Source organism: Siniperca chuatsi, linkage group LG13 (assembly GCF_020085105.1).
Source record: "Siniperca chuatsi isolate FFG_IHB_CAS linkage group LG13, ASM2008510v1, whole genome shotgun sequence".
NCBI classification, from domain to species: Eukaryota; Metazoa; Chordata; class Actinopteri; order Centrarchiformes; family Sinipercidae; genus Siniperca; species Siniperca chuatsi.
The window spans coordinates 18,211,964-18,231,567 of record NC_058054.1 but is presented as its reverse complement, the minus strand read 5'-3'; the positions used below and the strand labels follow the sequence as shown (position 1 = coordinate 18,231,567).

The window sequence follows — 19,604 nt, the reverse complement described above, 5'->3', positions numbered from 1 at the left end:
AGTATATGTATGTATTGCAGTATATGTAAAATTTTATAAATTGAACAATATGGATGACACGTAAGATGAGGAACACCCTATTTAAATACATAGTAACACACACCTACCTTGCTGAATAACATAAAATCCCTCTCAACTTCTGAATCTTGACCCCAGACCCCTAAACTCCCTCTCACACACTGAGCAGCAGAGCCACTCCTGCCAGCACCCACTTAGCGGGCCTCTCCCTGGTTTTGAGGCTGAAAGTCCATACATATGTGGGTCCTCTGATCTTGGTCTTGTAGAGTGGACACTCGTAGATGTTCCTGGTCTCCTGACGGTCATTGGGCACAGCTCGGACTGAGATGACAGGCATGGCTGGGGTCAGTTCCTTTAGACGGGCCTCAGTGATCACCCCAGCCTGAGTGTCCCACCTTGCACCTGTGGAAAAACGCAGGTGAAGAGGAGAGGAAAAATAGGATTACCATGTTTAAAAACGAGGACATTTAAACATAAAAAAGGGAAGCTAGGAAGTATGATGCAATTTGATTTACAGAGTCTTTCACTTAAAATTTCCAGAGATACAGAAAAAGGGCCCTCTGTGTTGCCCCACAATAAAGACGAAATGAAACACAGTGTTTGTCTACCTTCCATGTAAAGTCCATATACGTATGCACCCTCCCTGGCAGGTTGGTTGAACTCTTCCTTAAATTTCTTGGTCACATCCACTGTCAGATTCACTTTGTCCAGGGGCCACTCATTCTTACGCGCCAGAGACTGCATCACCGCTGGAATTCCAGAACAACATGAAAAAGATTAATGAGGAGTAGACAAGGGATGGCGCAAGAGAAAAAAGATGAGGGAAGATTCGTTAAAATATTTTAGTCAAGCCTAGGTAGTGCTCTTATCTGTATATACGGATGTGTGTTACCAGTGAGGAAGGACTGTGGGTTGAAAAGTCCAGACAGCCAGACAACGCTAGGCAGAGACAGGTCCTGAGTCCAGCTGTCCAGCTCTTTACAACGCTGCAACACATCATTATACCTGACACACAAACAAAGAGAGAGAAAAAGATGTTAGGATAACGTCAGTCTTCTGGACACTGTAAAAATAGCACATGTATTTCTTACAGCTACTGTAGATGGATTAATCTATATGTAATGTATAATAGTACAGTACCTCAAACAGCTAATTATATGAACTGCTTTTACTGCGACTAAATACAGTAGATCATACATAAAGCAAAACAAAAACATGATTTCTAAAATGTATCCCCCCACAATTGTTTTTTGTTCACATTCAGGCATACTGACAAAGACACACATACACACACCATATAGCCAGGCTGTAGGTGGAGGGGTAGGCCAGCTTGGTCCAGGTATCGGGGACATTGTCAAAGAACAAGGCTGTCTGCAGCTTCTCCATTTCAGAGGAGATGGCCAGTTCACCCTTTAACAGACATATTTAACTGTTACATCATAAGGAATGAACAATTGAAGTTGCTACATATAGCATTTTAACATGAATGAATCATTACCACATTAAATTTGAGACACCAGTGTAATCACTGTAACAAACAGCTGCAGGCCACTTTTTACACTACAGTATATACCACCTGATCTGAAGGAAATCTGCAGGATGGATTTGTGTGGCACTATAAGAGACTCCCTAATGACAAAACAGGAAGAGGGCTTTTTATTCTTAAAGTGCACACAAAGCTCATGGTTTCAGAGTTTCTTGGAATCCATGACAGAGGAAAGTGTGAAGATGGGAGTTCTGGGAGATGCAGTCTTCATTTTGAGGAGCGTTAGTACTAACACCACTGGTATGGCACACAGGGGCTGGTAAGCTGCCAGTCATCTCACCATCATGGTCTCAATTGTATACAATAGTCAGACCAAGGTATAATAATTAATTTGAGGGCTGCAAAGTATGCAAACACACACAAAGGTATAACTATACCTTGAGTCCCAGGTCAAGCTCCTTGAGTGAGCGCCGTATCTCAGAGATGAGTGTGTTCATGCGCTCACACTCCTGGAAGCAGACCAGGATGTACGGTGAGCGTTCAGCTGTCTTAGAGGTGATGTCAGACATATTGTACTCCTCTGGAAGCTTCTCCAGCACCTCATCTAAAATAGTTTTTACCTGAGGGTGGGCGGAGTCAGTCATTAGTAAGAGCATAGGAAATTAATTTCCCAGTTACTTGATTTAGTGATGTGGTTCTCTCCACCTTGTTTCTCTAAGAGATCGATAATTAGAGTGATGTCTTTGTGAGTAATTCAAATATTTGACTGGTAGAGAAGCTTGCATCACTAAATTTGTGTTTCAGTATCTGTGTGTGTTTGCTAGGCTTAGGACAGGTTCAGTCAGGCAATGAAAAATAATGTCTTTTAATTCCTATCAAAAAAAACAAAGCAAAACCTAAAGTAATTGAACATTTAGGTGTAGCTACCTTCTCCTCCAGGGTCTGTGAGGCTCCCTCCCCCATCACAGCATCAGGAGACTGCAGCTCCAGCAAAGTGTGGAAAAGGTTATCTGACGTCACTGTCAAGAACTCAATTTCTGCGTTGGGGTGCAACCCATAATGCACTGGGCTCTCGTGGGGCAGCATCTCATCTATGAAGTCATGGTAGCCCTGGAGATACAGGGAGAGAAAATGGTGAATGCCATCCTTCTATTTTTGTCATTTATTCATAAACTTCTTTGTAAGTCATTTGGTGTTTTACAGTCAGACGCATTTAGTGTGTAGACTGCCCTTGTGGGAATTGAATTTTTAACCTTTATTTATCCAGGGACAACTTACTATTCTTCAGTAATGATACACCAGGATGCAGTTACACATTAGGGAGATCTGACAAAAAAAAGTTCAACCGTTTCAAGGAAATGTTTCCTCAAATGGTATCTATCTCTAGTTACCTGGTAGTCCAGGTTGGAGGGGACGACAAACCCAGGAGCCAAAGCAAGCTTCCGGTCAAACTGGAAAATAAAACAACGCAACTTTTAGCTTCAGATCTCTAACACAAAACAAAACATAAAACTATCCCTACCCAGGTAGCCAAAATCGCTTGGTCCAACAGTGGCCTAAATCTTTGGCACATCTGGTTGCCAGAAACTCTTGCTTGCATGTGGAGTCTCTGGCCCCAAACTAGCCAAATTACTGCTAACTGGAGCTAATTCTCAGCCCAAAATGGTCCAAGTCTGCACTCCAAAAACACAGTTAAATCTGGCAGCCATATACCGTCTGCGACAAAGCCAGTTCACATTTGGTCCTCTTGTACTAGAACACAGTCGAGTGTGCCGATGCTCAATCTCAATCAGCCAGAGTAGGGAGGATTACATCTACATTTTCTCGCTTTTCTCATGAACAAACATACAAACCTGGTTGGGCTGCATGTATTCTTCCAGGTATGTTCTGCAGAGCCGTCTGTCCCAGTCATCAGTGATGTGTCCTCCATACATGATCTCCCCAAACAGATATCTCAGGTCCTCCCATGGCACCTTCATCATCATAATCATTATGAAAACCACTGCCAATACATTCATCATCTTAAATCGTCCTCATCATGCTGTGGCACACTGCTCACATGCACCTCTCTCCCAGTCACCCAGTTATGCACCATCTCATCCACTCATAACGCCAACAACACATCCCACCTGTGCATTAGCCTCCAGGTAGTTGTAGAGGACATTAACTGATATTGTCAGGTCTCCAGTGTTGAAGGGATACTTTCTATTCCAACCCTGCGGTCCAAACTTCCTTCTCTCTGCCACACAGGCATGGAAGTAACACAGAGAGAAGAGGATGGTCTTAAACTCCTGCTCACGGCTGCACTGGTCCAGGATGTCCTAGATAGAGGTCAATGAATTAATAAATAAATAAACAAATAATCTCTACTAGCACAAAGCAGATAGTAGACACGCACCTGGTCAAAGTTATCTAGAGCAGCATGCAAATTGGCATGCATGCCCGTAGGAGGTTCATTGGTGATCTTGATAGCGTTTTCCAGAATGCCCTGAGGAAAACATTTAAGATCAAAAGATTCACATCTGCATTTAATGCCACTACTTAACAAAGTGAAGAACTGAAGTGTACATTGCAGCAGTAATCCAATGTAGGTGTAACAAATATTCCTGGGAGCCTAAAAACAAACAGATAACCTTACTGCATGTACACTGCATCTCTACCTGTGGGATAATGTGTTCCTGGGGTGTTGGTGCCGGCTCAGCGCTCATAAACACTCTGTAGTCTGGATGACTGCCTTCACAGCAGCACTCCAGGAGCTTCTCAAGTGAACCCAGCCAGCGGGCAACCAGGTGAATGTTCTACAGGGAGGTAAATTAAATCACACCATCAAAATCTAGTATAGTAAATAGAATACTTAGCATTTCAGTAACATTTCTCCTGAGAAAAACCTTATTCGTAATTTATAAACTATTTAAAATTAAAAACTAATTATATAAACTACATTTCAAGTCTGTTTTTGTAAAATTAAAGGGATTATATCATTCAGTCAAATAGTTCTATCCTATGATAAAACATTAGTTCTATTTATCCAAATATTCAGAGTAAACCTATCTCTCTTCCAATCAGACCTGCAATATAACCCAGTGACCCTCCTTGGCAGCCTTTTCCATGGCAACCTCAGCCACAGCTTCCTGGCCCTGGCCCAAGGACACGTTGTGAAGCTTCCCAAGGTCAATAGTGAAACCCAGCTTCCTTCCTGGGTACACACAGGATTGAATTTTAAGTCTTTCTTTATGTTGATGTAGACTAAAACCTCCCCTTGTGAAAAATCTTCATGTGATCATACTCCCACTGAAATACATCCTTTATTATTACTACTAATAATAATATAGACTTTTAAAGACGATCTTTCTGCCTCTCTCCCTAAATCTTACTTTTCTCTGCATTCATTTGCAACATGATCATTCTATTATCACAGTGCTATTGGCAATATATACAACTGGTGCTATTTTCTAAAAGCCCACCAGGGGACACTTCTTTAACAAAGAAACATCCCTTTGCATGAGTGAAGAATGAGAAATTAATGTCCATGAAAACACAGTAAAGTTGTATGAGTATGTATTTGTGTGTGAGTGCATGCAGTCTGTGCATGTTTACAGCTATTCGGTTTACAGTACCCAGTGATTCCACATCTTTAAGTGGGTCCACTCCAGGGGAGAGGATGAAGAACACAGGTGAGGCTGGACCACTTTCTCTGAAGGACTTTGCAAATTCAGTCTTTCGGCCCTCTGTATACTTGACCCCAAGCTTCTCCTCCACAAAGTTCCTACAGTATGCCAACAGAAAGAGCAGAAATAGTCTGAGTTTACAAAAAAGTGATAGAGAAGTGGATAATTCAAAAGGACCAACAGCATATTATGAGGAAAATAGGAAGAGTTGATATATAAAAAAACGCAAGAGGGAAAGAAACCCTCCTCACCTAAGAGCATAGGTCATGCGGTCAGGTCTCAGGGCTCTCATCATGATGAGTTTCTGCAGGGAGCTTTTCCCTTTCCACTCCTGAGGAAACTTTTCCTTCTCTGGACACTCTGACTCAACCATCTTCTTCCAGCGCTTAGGAGAGCCTTCAATGTCCCGATCCAGACCACGAAACTCATCAGTGAAACTCATCACCTGGGCAAAGAAAAGGTGGTGTGGTGGTGTTTGACAATATCATTTATGGATGTGAGCCAGCAAAAAAACCCCAAACAAACAAAAAAAACAAAACAAACAACAACAACAAAAAACATCCTGTGTGGATGTGTGTGTGCATGTACCTTGATGGCGCTCCACGCTGAGTTGGAAAGAAAGTCGAGGGGGCTGACGTAGCTGTGGTCAATGTTAAAACGTAGCAGGAAGTCCAGCTCTCGCACATCTATCTCCTTACTCATTAGGAGCAACTAAAAGAGGGAGAATGCAGTTAGGAACAAAACACACTCTCTCTCCAACACTGACACAGAAACATACACACCTGGAAGGCTAGCTGTGCAGTAAAGGTGAGCTTGTCTCTTTCAAATAGTCCCCTGCTTATGTAGTTGAAGGTGGAGTAGGTAACACAGTCTATGAGCGTGTTTACTCTGCTCTTCACGTCCTCAGAGGCCTCCGCCATCGCCACCGCCTTGTGGAAAACCACATTAAAGGCCTGAGAACAAGAGAGAGAACAGATCCGGAGGAAGTTTCAGTTCATTAGTTGTCATGATCATTGCATAAATGTCCCATCACAGATATCACAGAATCTATATTAGCTGTCAGCCTGTTCTTAACTTCCCTTCTGGTTACCTTGAGGCTGAACTGGTACATGGGGTTGATCTTGTTGAGATCGTTCATGATAAAGTAGAGCAGAGAAGCTCTGACAGCAACGGGACGATAGTGTTCTCTGGCTTCATTTATCTTCACCTCATTTACTTTAGCTTCCAGGACCTGAGAATGAGGGATGGAGGGAGTAGACAGAAGAAGAAGAGATGGAACAAATAAAGATGGAGCATAGGAGGAAATATGCAGGGAATATGTTGGAACATGAAAGATGCAAAACAAGTGAACTCACAACAACTTAGCACACACATTCACCAATGTTACCTTCATCTCAATCTCAGCAGCAGTGTGCTTTGTGGTCTCAAGCTTCTCCACCAGCACGTTGTCACCTAGGAAGTTACTCTCTGCTGCAGACAGCCTGGTCAGCAGCTCGTCCTCCAGAAGCTTCAGCTCAATCTTGAACATGTTCTGCTGTTTGGTCAGTTCACTCTGCAGAGAGTTTACACAAACAGATTGGATCATTTTGGGAATTGCTTACTGTACACAGCAGTATTTCCCCTTATTATTAAACTGAACCAAAACTGGTAACTAGTGAAAGAGGTTAGTTATCTAATCTAAAAAGATGTTTGCCCCCACTACTATTATAATACAATATAATATGATTGGAAAAAACAAGTTAGTAATGGTGTTTACAAGTGCAAGAGCATTATGTTTTAAGACAACTGGACCAACACCAATTTGCCATATCATGGAGGGAAAGAGGATCCTAATAAATAATTTACCCCACCTTGAGGTGCTCGAGGTCGGGTCTTTCCTGATTCACCACCTGGGCCAGGAGCTGGTCCTCTAGACCATCCCTGGTCACAGTAAAATTGATGAGGGTGGTCTGGGCTTGAATCTCTGGTTTGTAGTGAGGATTGGCCAACTTAGTGTGGAGGATCAGTCTGAAGCCTGGGTGGAAGAAACACTCCTTGTCCCCAACCTTTATACAACTATGAGAGAGCGGTCCAGAGGAAGGATGCGTAAAGCATGAGAGGACAGGGCAGAAAACTAAGAGGAACAAATGGTCGTTTTGTATGTACAGTACATATGCTCACGTGTGTGTCTCTTTTGTTACCTGCCCTTCTTGATGGTGTGTCGTCCCAGCAGAGGGTCAATAACAGGGTCAATGATCTCCTCAAGGTTTTCTATGAGGACAGTGTCCCCTGCCACTACAGCCTGTTCTATCACATCTACATAGCTGGAACAACATAAAATATTAATATGAAACTGAAAAAAGAACATTTACACAAATAATGTCAATTCTCCCAGAGAGAGAAAAATGTACTGTTGAGGAACGAGAATAGCAGACAACAGTTGGTGGTAGCAGGTGTGTGCTATGTGAGAAGGCTACTATAATGCTTCACATAAAACGCTTACCCACAAAGAGATGTGAATATGTTTTAATATGTACATTCATACAGAAACCATCAGCTATACGTATATCAGAGCTGATCAGTATTGAAAACCTTTATCCCCACCAGAGGAAGTTAAAACTGAAATTAGAAAACACTCACCCTCTCTGCCCTAAACTGACAACTTTGAGGCTGCTGCCACAGCGACTTTTGATCCACTTGATGCCTTGAAGCTGAGGATCAATGAGGAGAGGCCAGCGCTCACCTAAAGCAGTACACACATGACCCACATATGGAGATTTGACCATATTATTGAGCAAACCCAGTACTGCACAGTATGTATTGGCTGTGAGAAAGGGACTATCATCACTATGGTGATGTGATAGAATATATTTAATGCCACTACTCACAGTTAGTGAGAATGGTTGCATTCTGAGTAGACATTTTGTCTCCTGGTAAGCCTTCATTGTTCCACTGGGCCACCATCGCATCATCAGTAAGCATCAACACTGGATCTAAGCCTTCGGTCATGGGGATGGGCATCTGATGGAGAGATGACATGGAGAAGTGAGCAAAATAAGAAGAGATGTTACCATGAAAATCTAAACATAATCTCCTGTTGTACAGACAGGCAACTGTGGAAATGATATAGGGAGGAAGAGGTATGTGGAGAATGAAGGAAGTGACTGATTTTCATATCAAATAGCCTTATAATTTAGGAAAATATTTTGTCATTGTAGAGTTATTCTGGGAAAATATTTCAGTGTTTGTAACATTGTGACCTTCTGGCTGCGCAGAAAGGGCATCCAGAGGTTGTCCAGCAGCTCTCTCCTGTACTTCTTTGAGAAGGAGCCGGCATAGGAGATGAAGGCTGCGGTTAGGAGGACATCCCCACTGAGAGTTTCCTCCTGTTCATGGTACTGAGCCACTGAGTGGGCCCAGCGCACATTCTCACTCTGAAACATGCACATGCAGTATACATACAGTGAGATACTTGGGTATTATACAGGGAGCAACCCCTTATTCCCAAAATACTTCAATACTGTAGGTTACGTGTAAAGTACAGTATACAACATAATGCACTACTACCAAATGTCTGAAATCAACTTTAAGAAACATGAATCAAACTGATCTCCCATTGGTCGCTGCTGTGCCCACCTCTAGTCCTTTGACCAGCCGATTGGCTAGTTCTATTGTCTTGTTGGTGCGGTTGACCTCTTCCTGAAAGCGTAGTTTCTCTGATGTGGCTTTCTCAAATGCTGCTGTCAGAGTTTCCAGGCTACTGTCCAACTCCTGGGAGAGACGGGAAGGGGAACAGCCAAACATATGACGACATGTGGCCATTCCTGAATAAAATATCTCTTAGAAACGTTTGAAAATTATTTTAACACTATGTGCAAGCTGTAAATGACCTGACAAAACTAGTAGTGTGAAACCACATTGACCTGTCTAGAATGCGCTTAGGAAAGTCTACTATTACAGGTAGTTCAAGCTAAAACAAGCTAAAAAAAAAAAAAAAAAACACTTCAAGTAGCAATTAGAATTACAGAGAAATTGCTGCAGGAGAAGTGGTAGTGTAGTGGTAGTGGATTATCACCAGTAGTAAAATCATGCAGAACCAGTAAGACCTATAAACAAACTGCAGTCACATTATTAAAATGTAGGGGCTTGCCATTTTTTTGCAATCTAAATATATTTACAAATGCAAAGAACGAAATATAGAAAGAAAACAATGAAAGAAAGACAAATAAATGAAGAAAAAGAAAAGAACGATGATCTAAACAGACTTACAGCGAGTTTCTTCCTGATGGCCTCTAGTTTCTCAGCAGCCTCGGCCAGATCAGCATTGGCCTGAGACAGACACATCCTCTTCATCTCTACCTCACATAATACCTGTAGACAAAGCAAACACACACACACACACATAGAGCAGTTTGACCCAAAAATACCATTAATTTGGCTCCACTAGAAATACAGTACAATTAGCTAAATTTAGAAGTGTATTTATAGTTTAATCAGTGAAATACCATGTAATTCTTTCAGGCATGCAGACAAAACCATAACCTGCCATAACCTTTTCTATCATGAATGACATTCACATCAGTCCTAAACGACAAAATTTATTATAAAAACACTTCATCTATATGATCTCATAATATATCATGCACACACTGTATATATGAAATCCTATAATATAAAAGACAACAAAGCAGAGTTATACTTACAAAAATCTATCCAGGGAAGCACAATGGTTGGGGAAACAGAAAATAACTATCAAACAACAAAAACACAGTGCTGTACACTGAACATCACACTCTGGCTTAACTTGGATGAAACTAAATATGTATGCCAGCTGTTGTACATGTGTGTACCTCGTGGAAGCGTATGATGTTGATTACCCAGGCACAGAGCCCCGCAGCAGCCGAGGATTTCTGTCGTACAAACTCTGGGTTGAACTCTGGGTCACTGAGGTGCTCGTCTCTCACACACCTCACTGTGGCCTCAGGGATGTGCTCTTTGTCAAAGGTCACCAGAGCCTGCAGGAAGTCATCCACCTAGATGTGCATTTGTGTGCAGAAGTATGTGTGGATTAGAAAAAAGGATGTCACCCCACACTCTCCATATATAATACTTTTGCAGGCTTTTTATATTCTGATTCATAAGCGGGAATTTAGAACTGAAATTAAATAAAAATATTCTAAGCTACACACCGTATTGGCAACTGTCTAATGTAAGTGCACAATGTTTGCTAAAATCTCTTTTTCCGTTTTATATATATATAACTTTCTTTAACCAGGAAAGTGCCTCGCCAAGATTTAAAAATCGCTTTTACAAGAGGCCAAGACAGCAGCAGCAGCTCAGAACATAAAATATAGAGGTTATAAAACATTCAGTATAAAAAACTTTTAGTCAAATAGATAAAATATGAAAAGAGTAATCAAGGACCACAGCAGTCAATACACCATTACAAGAAATATGAAAACATACACAATAAATATAAATATTAAATTCTCAGTCATGCTTTCAGCTCAGACAAGGGACGGGGAATAAAACGACATGAAGTCATTTTAAATGAATTTATTGGTGATGGACTTTTTGGCTTTGTGGAAGCCAGCCATTAATCTACGAAACACTACAAGACATTGTTGTAAAATGTCACCTTGCTCATGAACATCTTGGAAGCCTTCCAGCTGCGATCTTTGGGGATTCGGCCTTGGGGAGACAGTAGCACCAGGACAGCTGCTGAGACGTTGGTGACAATAGCTGGAGGGTTGGGGAACGTCCTCAGCTCTGTCAGGTTCAACTGGATGACACAGACGCACACAAACACACATAAATTTGGGGGGCTGGGATGGAGCCAACCTTGCAACACTTCTTGTAGATTTTGCACCACTAGCGATGAGCACATATAAAACATATTGAATGAAATAAAATAAAATATATCAACTGTGGTGACACGATTCAAGTCTGTATTTTTGTGTACACAAGTGATTTACCCTGTTTAGTGTATTGAGGGCTACATTGGCTGCCTGTAGGGCAGGTTCAGCCTTGGCCAGGTCCTCCTCAGTCTCCTGCTGCTGTTTGGTCACTTCAGCTTGGATTGCTGCCACCTGAAGAAAAGAAAAGAAAAGAAAAAAAGACTCAAAAAACATGTCAATTCTACTATGTACTTTGAATGGATTGTTGCAAGTTTGGCTGATTTCTGTCCTGTCATTACTCCTTCATTCTATAAATACTGTAAAGTGAAGAAGTGGCATGAATGTGGCATCTATTTCACTGTTGCCCAAGAGGCCCTACACACACACACACACACACACACACAAGCAGTCTTACCCTTTGCTCCTCTGCATCCGCCACAGCTCTCTCTTGGTTAAGCTTGTCTGACTGTTGTCCTATTTTATTTATGAGAGCCTCTATATCGGTGTTCCTCTGCCACAGCTCCACCTCCTGCACTGCCAGCTTGGCTTTCAGATCTTCTACCTGAGCAAGACAGACAGGAAGAGACCGGCAAGACAGATTGGGAGAATATAATTTGTAGACAGACAAAGAAGATAGTTTAGTGTAGTATAGTGTGTATTGTCTGACCTGTGAGGCAGTCGTCTGCAGTTTCTGTAGGCCATTCTCTAACCGCTCCATCTTCTGGGTCAGCTCTGTGCGTTTTTTCCACAGCAGGTTGCCATACAGTTTCATAAACTCCAGGAAACTCTTAGGGGTGGTGTAATTAAAGTGTTTCTCATTCTGCTGGTACCTGACACTCACCTGTAAGTTGTGGATAAACAAGAAGCCAAGAGATTATGACAGAGAAGATGTCAGGAGTGTTTATCACCCATGGTGCTTTGCAATAACTCACCTCATTGACACTGGTGTGGGCGTAGGAGATGAACTCACTGATAGATGCCCGCACATTTGGCTGCATAGGATAAAAATGCACAGGGATTTAAGGAATTATTATACTGGCAGGCATCGGTTAGAGTAACCAAATTTTTCTTAATAGATTCAATAACATTGACAAATCTAAAAATATGTCACCTGTGCAATTCAATACAATTATTTAGTTTGTTCATATTTATGGATAAGACTGGCATACTACCTACATTTCCACATTGCGTTTCCACTATTTGATACAAGTCTCTATTCTTAAACTTCCAAAGAGCAGAGGAACTAAGCAGAGGAACTTAATATGAAATATTTAGAAGAAAGTGAATATAAATGGTAGGTCAATGTGCTGTCACCTCCAGTCCAGGTATTTTCTCTATGAAAGTACAGCTGACAGACTGCAGGGCGTGCTGAGGCCAGGGGTGGAACCAGTCTATGGCTGTACAATTCACCAGAGCCGGAAACTTCCGTGCACGTGTCCGCAATGTGAACCCAACTGGGGAGAAACACAAGACGACCTGGAGGACAAAGAGGGTGGTGGGTGGCAAACATATTTTATAATCAGTGATATGAGAAAATGGGTTTAAATGAAGCATGTATCATGTTAGACAGCATGTAACATATCATATGTGGCTTAATATTACATAAATAATGTTTCACCTTGAGCTGTCTTCGTATCCTCTCAATGAAGAAGCTCCAGCAGTTGTCTCTGGTATCTATGAGTCCTAATCCTCTCAGCTCCATACGGATCGACGTCACAATCATATCCACTTCTTCATCACTAAACAGGTCTGGAATATCGCCTAAATAACGCAAACAATGCACAATGCCAACTCAAAGTCCTATTTACAGCATATTGTGAATACAGAATTCAGCAGTGCTCAGTGGAGATGCTTTGTACTGATTGCCACACTTTCTCCTTTAAGTTATTGATGCCACTTGGGCTCAGATCTATTGCTAACACACTTTGGTTTTATTCGGACAAATCATGTAAAATTTTAAAGTATATTAAAATCAGATTTTTGTGCCATCCTATAAAGTGCTTCTACTAGCCAGTGTAACCTGGGATTGAATCATCATCATCCATGTACCACCCCATTAATGAAAAATATAATTCATGAATACATTTTGGCCTGATATGTGGTTCCACTACTTACTCTTACATGTATCCAAACTGTGTACAATGTATCTTCTCTGCTGTCAATTCAAAAATCTCTGCTGAGAAATTAAATTTACCTGATGACATCTTCACTCTGTAGACTCTTGTTGAGTTTATGCTCTGAATGTCTTCGACACTACAATTCTTTAGATTTGATAACAGTAGCTTTTTACACACTAAAGGAGGAATTCATTGCTCATCAAAAGAAAAGTGACTCATCCTAGGTCAGTGTTGCCAAACCTGAGGCCAGCATATCGTTGATGAGCACCAGGAAGCGTTCATCTGGAATCTGGGCGTCTGTATGAAGGAACACTGTCCCAATATTCTTCACCCCCACCTTTATATACAACGCTGCTATATCACTCTGGAGATGAGGGGTTGCAGAAAAGGGACAAAGAGTACATAAATATGGCATCAAATAAGTCAAGTGAAAGTAGGAAAGAGAAGAAAAGAACAATGCCACAGGTTCATCTGGCATTAAGTTATATCAAACAGTGGAATCACATTTTGTATCTAATGTACATGCGTGTGTAAATGCATGTTTACCTTGAGGTCATTGATGCCGTAGCCCTTCCGCAATGTGATCTGGAAAACTTCCAGCATGCTGAGGAAGGCAGCCAGCCGACAAAGACTCTGCTTCCCACTGCCTCCAACCCCCACCAGCAGGGCGTTACCATAGGGGGCCTCCAGTATACGACTGATACGACACCTGAACACAAACACTGGAATTAATAGTGCGTGTATGTGGTTTACATATGTGCTCATCTGTGCAAATCCTCCCTTGTGCATGTTAGCAGATGGTATGTCTTTGACTTTGTGATTGTGTCTCTGTGCGTGTGTGTGGCTTACACATGCTGGATAGCTTCTTCAAACAGTACCAGGTCCATGACAGCATGCAGCTCATTATAATGCTCCAGAGCATCAGCCAGTGTCTTCTGGAGTTTCTCCCAGTCTGAAGCCTGACAAGACGGGCAAATAAACAAACTTGGCTCTCTTGAGTAAGGGCAGCAGTGTCCAAGTAACTATGTGGTAACTTACAGATACATAATGTAATTAAGTTCTTATCAAGACTTGAGTCGATTAACTTTCAATTCAAACCCCATATAGAAAAAAAAGGTAATTTGTTTGCTAATGAGTGCATTCATCCTCATTTATTGTCTGCCAGATTAGACATGACAGCAGAATTTGTGCCACAAGGTTTGAATATGTGAGCTACAGATAATCCACATACTAAATTGATTAAAGTCGAAAACAATTAAACTCACCCATTCTATTACCACAGTTAATAAAGAATAAATTGATGCTTGAAAGGAGCAATATGGAGTCCAGATCAGAATAGCTCTGACTAGCTTGTGTGTGTATGAATGTGTCGAACCTGGTGATAGCGAGGCTCTCCCACTCCCTGGGCAAAGTGACAGTACACCAAAGGCTGGTGGATAAAGATGGATTCATCTATTCCCTGGAGAAAATTGGCAGAAAAGAGATGTGAAAAAGCAAGAAAATACTAAACATGCCACAGTTAAATTGCCTTTCAATGGCTATAAATAGACCAATTATTTTCAGTTAATCGGTATGACGTACTTAATGAGAAGCTCTACAAATTGCCTTTGTTTTTTACATTCTTTGATCTGCCATGCCTAATATTGTACATTTTTAAACATTTCAAAGATAAAGATATTACTGTATGTTCCTTGTTTCTTACTTCAAAATATCTCTTGCCAGTGTCCAGTAGGATTTTGTTAAAGAGTTCCACGTCTTTTTCTTCCATCAGTTTGTCGGAGTAGACCCTGGAGCTTTCATGCAGCCACAGGTGAACCAGGTCCATGGGGTAACGGATACTCTCTGGCAGGGCAAACAGGATACCCTATACATCAACATACATGGAATAAATAATCATGTGATTCAGTTACACACGCTTGACGTTAAACTACTAGTTTATTTGATACATCTCCATCCCCACAAAACAGGTATCTTACTGACAGATAGAGAGTCAGGTATATACAGTATGGATATGAAATGGGTATTTAGTCATTGAGCAACCACTCATTATTCCACAAAAAACTATAGATAATGGATCCATACCTCTGTTAACTGTGAATCTCATTCAAGGAATTAAACATCATTCATCCAAGTGCCGTACCGAGGAGGCAGAAATCATTTCACATAATGTAGTTTTGTATTTTTTATTTGAATGACTGCGCGTGTGTTACCTGGAAAATGTTAGAGAGGTCTCGCAAGTTGAAGATGTAGTGGAAGCGTATTGCTGTAGGGAGGAAGTTCTGACTGATTTTTTGGTGCAGACAGATTGCTGCCTGGATAAGCAGAACAAAAAGATAGATAGATGTAGAAATGGTTGGATAGATATTGGAACAGATAAACAGATGGGCATTATTACGGATAAAGTGGCTGATAAAATGATAGACCAATATTTGCATTGATTGGAACAAAGACTGAAATCAGGTTATAATGTAGACAAATGCTGCATTGATACTGTAGGTGCACCTGTATGAGAGTTCCGACTGAGCGGGAGACGCCGTAGCTGAATCCTCCCTGAAGGAAGTGAGCTGACAGGATGCTGGAGAAGATGGTGGCTAATGCATCAGCACTAGGGAAATGTACCGCAAACACTGAAAAATGCCTCTGAAAGGAGTAAAGAGAGATGTAAAAATTACTTGCCATTAAGCTGGCCTGAACTTAGGCTCAAAAAACAAAAACTGGCTGTCAAACTGTTTTATAAATGTAACTATTAATTAGATCATTTCATGTTGTCATTAGTTATTAGCTGTCTAGGACATTCTAACTGTTTTTTGGGCTTGTTAATCACTTCTTGAAATTTAAATGCTTCTTGCTTTTACTGCTGATTAAATCCATTCAGTGTTAATTTGCACCTTGATAAATCTCTTTGTAAAAATGCTTGAAAAGCAAATTAAGTAATTGTAGTAGAAAGAGCAATGGTGATAATAGTATTTTTAGATAATAGTATGTGTGTGTGTGTGTGTGTGTGTGTGTATGTGCCACATGCCTGTATGCATGAATGTCTATACCTGCAGTCTGGGGTTGATAGAGAAGCTTCCAGCTGTTGGGTTCATACAGGTGATATACTGGCAGTTATGTATTTCCTTCAGTACCAGTCGCTGTCTGTCATACCTACAAAGGTTTTGTCTTAGATCCAATCTAACCATTAATTTCAGTATAACCTGTATTCACTGCACAGTATGTGTGTTTACATACACAGTGGGTGTGTAACTGTACTGTACATTTATGCAAAATTAGCTAATTGTGTGTATATTGTGTCTCAGTCTTACCAGTGGTTGTAGTCAAGGTGCTGGCGTATGAGTGTGTGTGGCTGCACGGTCCCATAAATGTCCACCTCAGGCATGTTGAGGTCGTCTATGAAGTAAATGAGTCTCTTAGCGGTAGGAGGAGCAAATTTCCGACCAGCTTTCTTCTCCAGGGGTTTCTCCAGGACACCTGAGGTCCATATAATGCATAAGACACTCAGTGAGAATGACAAGAAAAAACTGTGGGCAGTGCTCACAGCAAATGATTCATTTAACACAGCCATTGTGTGAATAATAGAAGAGTGGTTCTCAGTTTCGGTTTTCAAAATGCTGTCTGCACCAGGAAAAGAGAATTAAAAGCACACAAATAAATCAATGTCAAAGTAAAAGCTTGTACTGTAATGAATGCTATGTAATTCAACCATTATTAAAGGGCAAAAGCAGTGCGTTATTATAAAAGATGTCAATACACTGTAATACAGGCAGGGTCAGAATCTTATTTTGTAGCCGGGATTTTCTCTATTCACACATTGTGTTCAGTAATATATTAAATATATAAAATGTTTTAAACACAGCAAGGAAATCTGAAAAAAGGTTAAAGTATCCCACTTAAACAAGAACACTATGTCCTGTTTCAGAAGTAAATGAGATATACAGTACACAGTATACACATGACAGTTAACAGCACTTTTCTACAAAACATGTCTCTTACTTACCAAGCAACATATTTACTATTACATATTTGATAAAGGGAAGGTCAGTAATTGTGAAAATTCTATTTTGATCCAAAATCTTTGATTATTATGACAATCCCAAATTCATTTTATTCCATCTATTATGTATGAAGTTTGCACTTTTCCATGAAAGTGTGTATAATCTGTATTTATTTTTAGTAAGCACCAACCCCCCCAAAATATTTGTTCTCATTCCTGTGATTCTTACGCTGCAGCATGGCTGATGTGGTGTAGTAGTTGAAGGGGACTTTAGCCACCATGTAGTCCTCCTTCAGCTTGGCGACTTTATCAGACACCAGGATGGTTTTGCCCACTCCAGCGTTGCCCACTAACATGATAGGTTTGCCCCTCTGGAGCAGCAGGTCCATGAAATAGGTCAGACAAATGGTTTCTGGAGTGTGGACCAACACAGTCTGAAACACACATTGCATTACCTGACTGAAATGGCTTGTTCAAAATGTGGTCAATAATGAGTGTATATATAATGTGCAGTAATTCTGTACTTTGTACACATAGATCATTAGTACACACCTGTAATGGTACATCAGGCTCCAGCTCAAATGGCACCATCTTCTCGCTCCAGGGAGTAAACTTTTTAGTCTCAGAGTCAATGAAATAGTCAAAGACGGTGCCCTGGGAAGGAAACTTCACCGCTCTCATCTCTTTAGACCACCAGCGGCTGAACTCGGCACGGTAGTCATTCAGCTAGATAATACAATATATCATAATGAGATATCTGAATTGTCTAATTATCTACAATGTAAAATAATGCAATAAAAAAAATTACTGTAGCTCTTCAAGCAAACATTTAGTCACCACACACATGATCCTGGAAGAGAGCCCCTCCAAAGGCCCAGACGCAGGCGAAGACGAAGTAGATCTCATAAAGTTCTCGGGGAGAGTCAGCAGGAGTGTTGTCCTCTGTCAGCAGGCAGTCCAACAAGGAACACAGTGTCTGAATGACCAAAACACATAAATGTAACATGTAATTGGACAATACATAGTAACACATTGTTCTTTTTGACAATATCCGAGAACACAACATCGTCTGGTCAACGTCTGGTTAAATAACACTGAGTAGACAGGATGTAAAGATATGTGGCACATTGATTAACTCTTTGGTCTGTAGGTGAGACACATAATGAGCATGTTGTGTGTTCTCACCTGCACCATGCTGTTTTCTGGTATGGGAGTGATAGTTTTCAGGTTGCAGCGGACTTGTTCCAGGCAGTACGGCACATACTTATCAAACAGAATGGTGAGGTTGGCTCGCTCTGATTGGGCCTGTCGGGTGTCTATCCAACTTGTCACATATCTAGAAATACAGTAAAGACAGCACTGCTAACCAAAATGCAATTTCAGAAAAGTGAAGAAATAAGAAGTCCATGATATTACATGTGTGTTTGTGTTTGTGTGTGTGTGTGTCTTACGAGCTCCAGCCAAGGTCCTGAGGGTTGACGTAGAGTATTCCTGCCCTAGACACAGTAGCTGGAGTAGCAGCCTTCAGATGAGAGATCTCAAAGAGCAGACGCATGGAGGAGGTCAAACTGATCCTCTCATTACTGGCAAGAGTCAGAACCTGGACAGAGGAAAGGAAAAATTTGGTTTTGTAAGCATTTGTTCAAAAATATACAGCAGCCACAAAATGCAAATTGACTAGCACTGACAAAAATGTACAAATATTTGTTTGGTTGATGTAAAAATTAAGGCATATTCAAACCTTCGAATAAAAGAAAATCCAGCATTAGAAGAATGGAAACATAGAACAAAGAACAAAGATGCGCTCTGACCTTATTGTCATCCATAACTGTGTTGAGTGACTCAATCCACATGGGGTCAATATCCCCATCCAGAACAATCCATTTGGGTCCATCATGGCCCACTGAGGTGAGCTCTCTCATGGTAGATGAGAACAGACCTAAAGTAAAGAGTAAAACATACAGTTGTATATCAATAGCATTTTCTTTAAATTGTTCTGACATCAGACCATTACTCGGGAACAAATGTCACATACTATCGTTTAATGTTGTACTGAAGCAAAATAATGGAATCATAGTCAAATTATTCCATATAAAAACTATTCAAACAACAGCTAAAAAGTACTTTAACAAATTCTAATTAATTCTGAGAAGAGGCTTGGGAATAAATGATGGTCATGGCAACCAAAATAACTCCTGCTTGACAGTGACCCAAAATCTGGAGAAAATACTAGTTCCCTTGATCATCATTTACATCTTATTAAATTCTTTGTATAATCCTCAAGCCCCTCACCGTCTTTCCACTCTCTTGTAGCAGGGTGCAGGTATCCAAACAACTCATCTGTAGTCACAGCTTTAGGGTTGATATCATTCCATGCAGGCTTCATCTTCATGTGCACATAAGTTCTGTGGAGAGTCTTCAAGATCTGATGAATAAATATTACAC

The 19,604-nt window shown here is 40.9% G+C and overlaps 1 protein-coding gene across 3 annotated transcripts in view; it reads right to left on the bottom strand.

Annotated features, from left to right (window-relative positions):
• Positions 1–109: 109 nt before the first annotated feature.
• The window catches only part of dnah9l (dynein, axonemal, heavy polypeptide 9 like), a 39,714-nt gene continuing 20,219 nt past the window's right edge, over positions 110–19,604 (bottom strand). For 2 of the 3 annotated variants that reach the window (XM_044218338.1, XM_044218339.1), the window contains exons 43-92: positions 19,452–19,584; positions 18,971–19,098; positions 18,611–18,759; positions 18,345–18,495; positions 18,004–18,135; positions 17,712–17,885; positions 17,389–17,593; positions 16,471–16,636; positions 16,210–16,312; positions 15,668–15,805; positions 15,376–15,477; positions 14,868–15,029; positions 14,541–14,624; positions 14,015–14,124; positions 13,712–13,874; positions 13,406–13,529; positions 12,667–12,809; positions 12,363–12,524; positions 11,981–12,040; positions 11,716–11,889; positions 11,464–11,610; positions 11,127–11,240; positions 10,790–10,933; positions 10,002–10,184; positions 9,855–9,860; positions 9,421–9,522; positions 8,788–8,922; positions 8,412–8,585; positions 8,040–8,172; positions 7,792–7,894; positions 7,353–7,475; positions 7,023–7,227; positions 6,560–6,724; positions 6,263–6,403; positions 5,955–6,125; positions 5,761–5,883; positions 5,424–5,617; positions 5,122–5,270; positions 4,573–4,700; positions 4,165–4,302; positions 3,903–3,992; positions 3,634–3,825; positions 3,358–3,477; positions 2,896–2,955; positions 2,432–2,614; positions 1,942–2,124; positions 1,313–1,428; positions 911–1,023; positions 627–767; positions 110–420 (exon numbers count right to left, since the gene is read on the bottom strand). In XM_044218338.1, coding sequence (XP_044074273.1) covers positions 173–420; positions 627–767; positions 911–1,023; positions 1,313–1,428; positions 1,942–2,124; positions 2,432–2,614; positions 2,896–2,955; positions 3,358–3,477; positions 3,634–3,825; positions 3,903–3,992; positions 4,165–4,302; positions 4,573–4,700; positions 5,122–5,270; positions 5,424–5,617; positions 5,761–5,883; positions 5,955–6,125; positions 6,263–6,403; positions 6,560–6,724; positions 7,023–7,227; positions 7,353–7,475; positions 7,792–7,894; positions 8,040–8,172; positions 8,412–8,585; positions 8,788–8,922; positions 9,421–9,522; positions 9,855–9,860; positions 10,002–10,184; positions 10,790–10,933; positions 11,127–11,240; positions 11,464–11,610; positions 11,716–11,889; positions 11,981–12,040; positions 12,363–12,524; positions 12,667–12,809; positions 13,406–13,529; positions 13,712–13,874; positions 14,015–14,124; positions 14,541–14,624; positions 14,868–15,029; positions 15,376–15,477; positions 15,668–15,805; positions 16,210–16,312; positions 16,471–16,636; positions 17,389–17,593; positions 17,712–17,885; positions 18,004–18,135; positions 18,345–18,495; positions 18,611–18,759; positions 18,971–19,098; positions 19,452–19,584 — 6,987 coding nt within the window. In that variant the 3' untranslated portion in view covers positions 110–172. Of the gene's footprint in view, positions 421–626; positions 768–910; positions 1,024–1,312; positions 1,429–1,941; positions 2,125–2,431; positions 2,615–2,895; positions 2,956–3,357; positions 3,478–3,633; positions 3,826–3,902; positions 3,993–4,164; positions 4,303–4,572; positions 4,701–5,121; positions 5,271–5,423; positions 5,618–5,760; positions 5,884–5,954; positions 6,126–6,262; positions 6,404–6,559; positions 6,725–7,022; positions 7,228–7,352; positions 7,476–7,791; positions 7,895–8,039; positions 8,173–8,411; positions 8,586–8,787; positions 8,923–9,420; positions 9,523–9,854; positions 9,861–10,001; positions 10,185–10,789; positions 10,934–11,126; positions 11,241–11,463; positions 11,611–11,715; positions 11,890–11,980; positions 12,041–12,362; positions 12,525–12,666; positions 12,810–13,405; positions 13,530–13,711; positions 13,875–14,014; positions 14,125–14,540; positions 14,625–14,867; positions 15,030–15,375; positions 15,478–15,667; positions 15,806–16,209; positions 16,313–16,470; positions 16,637–17,388; positions 17,594–17,711; positions 17,886–18,003; positions 18,136–18,344; positions 18,496–18,610; positions 18,760–18,970; positions 19,099–19,451; positions 19,585–19,604 lie in introns of those variants that run through there. The other variant, XM_044218340.1, reaches the window with a different exon arrangement.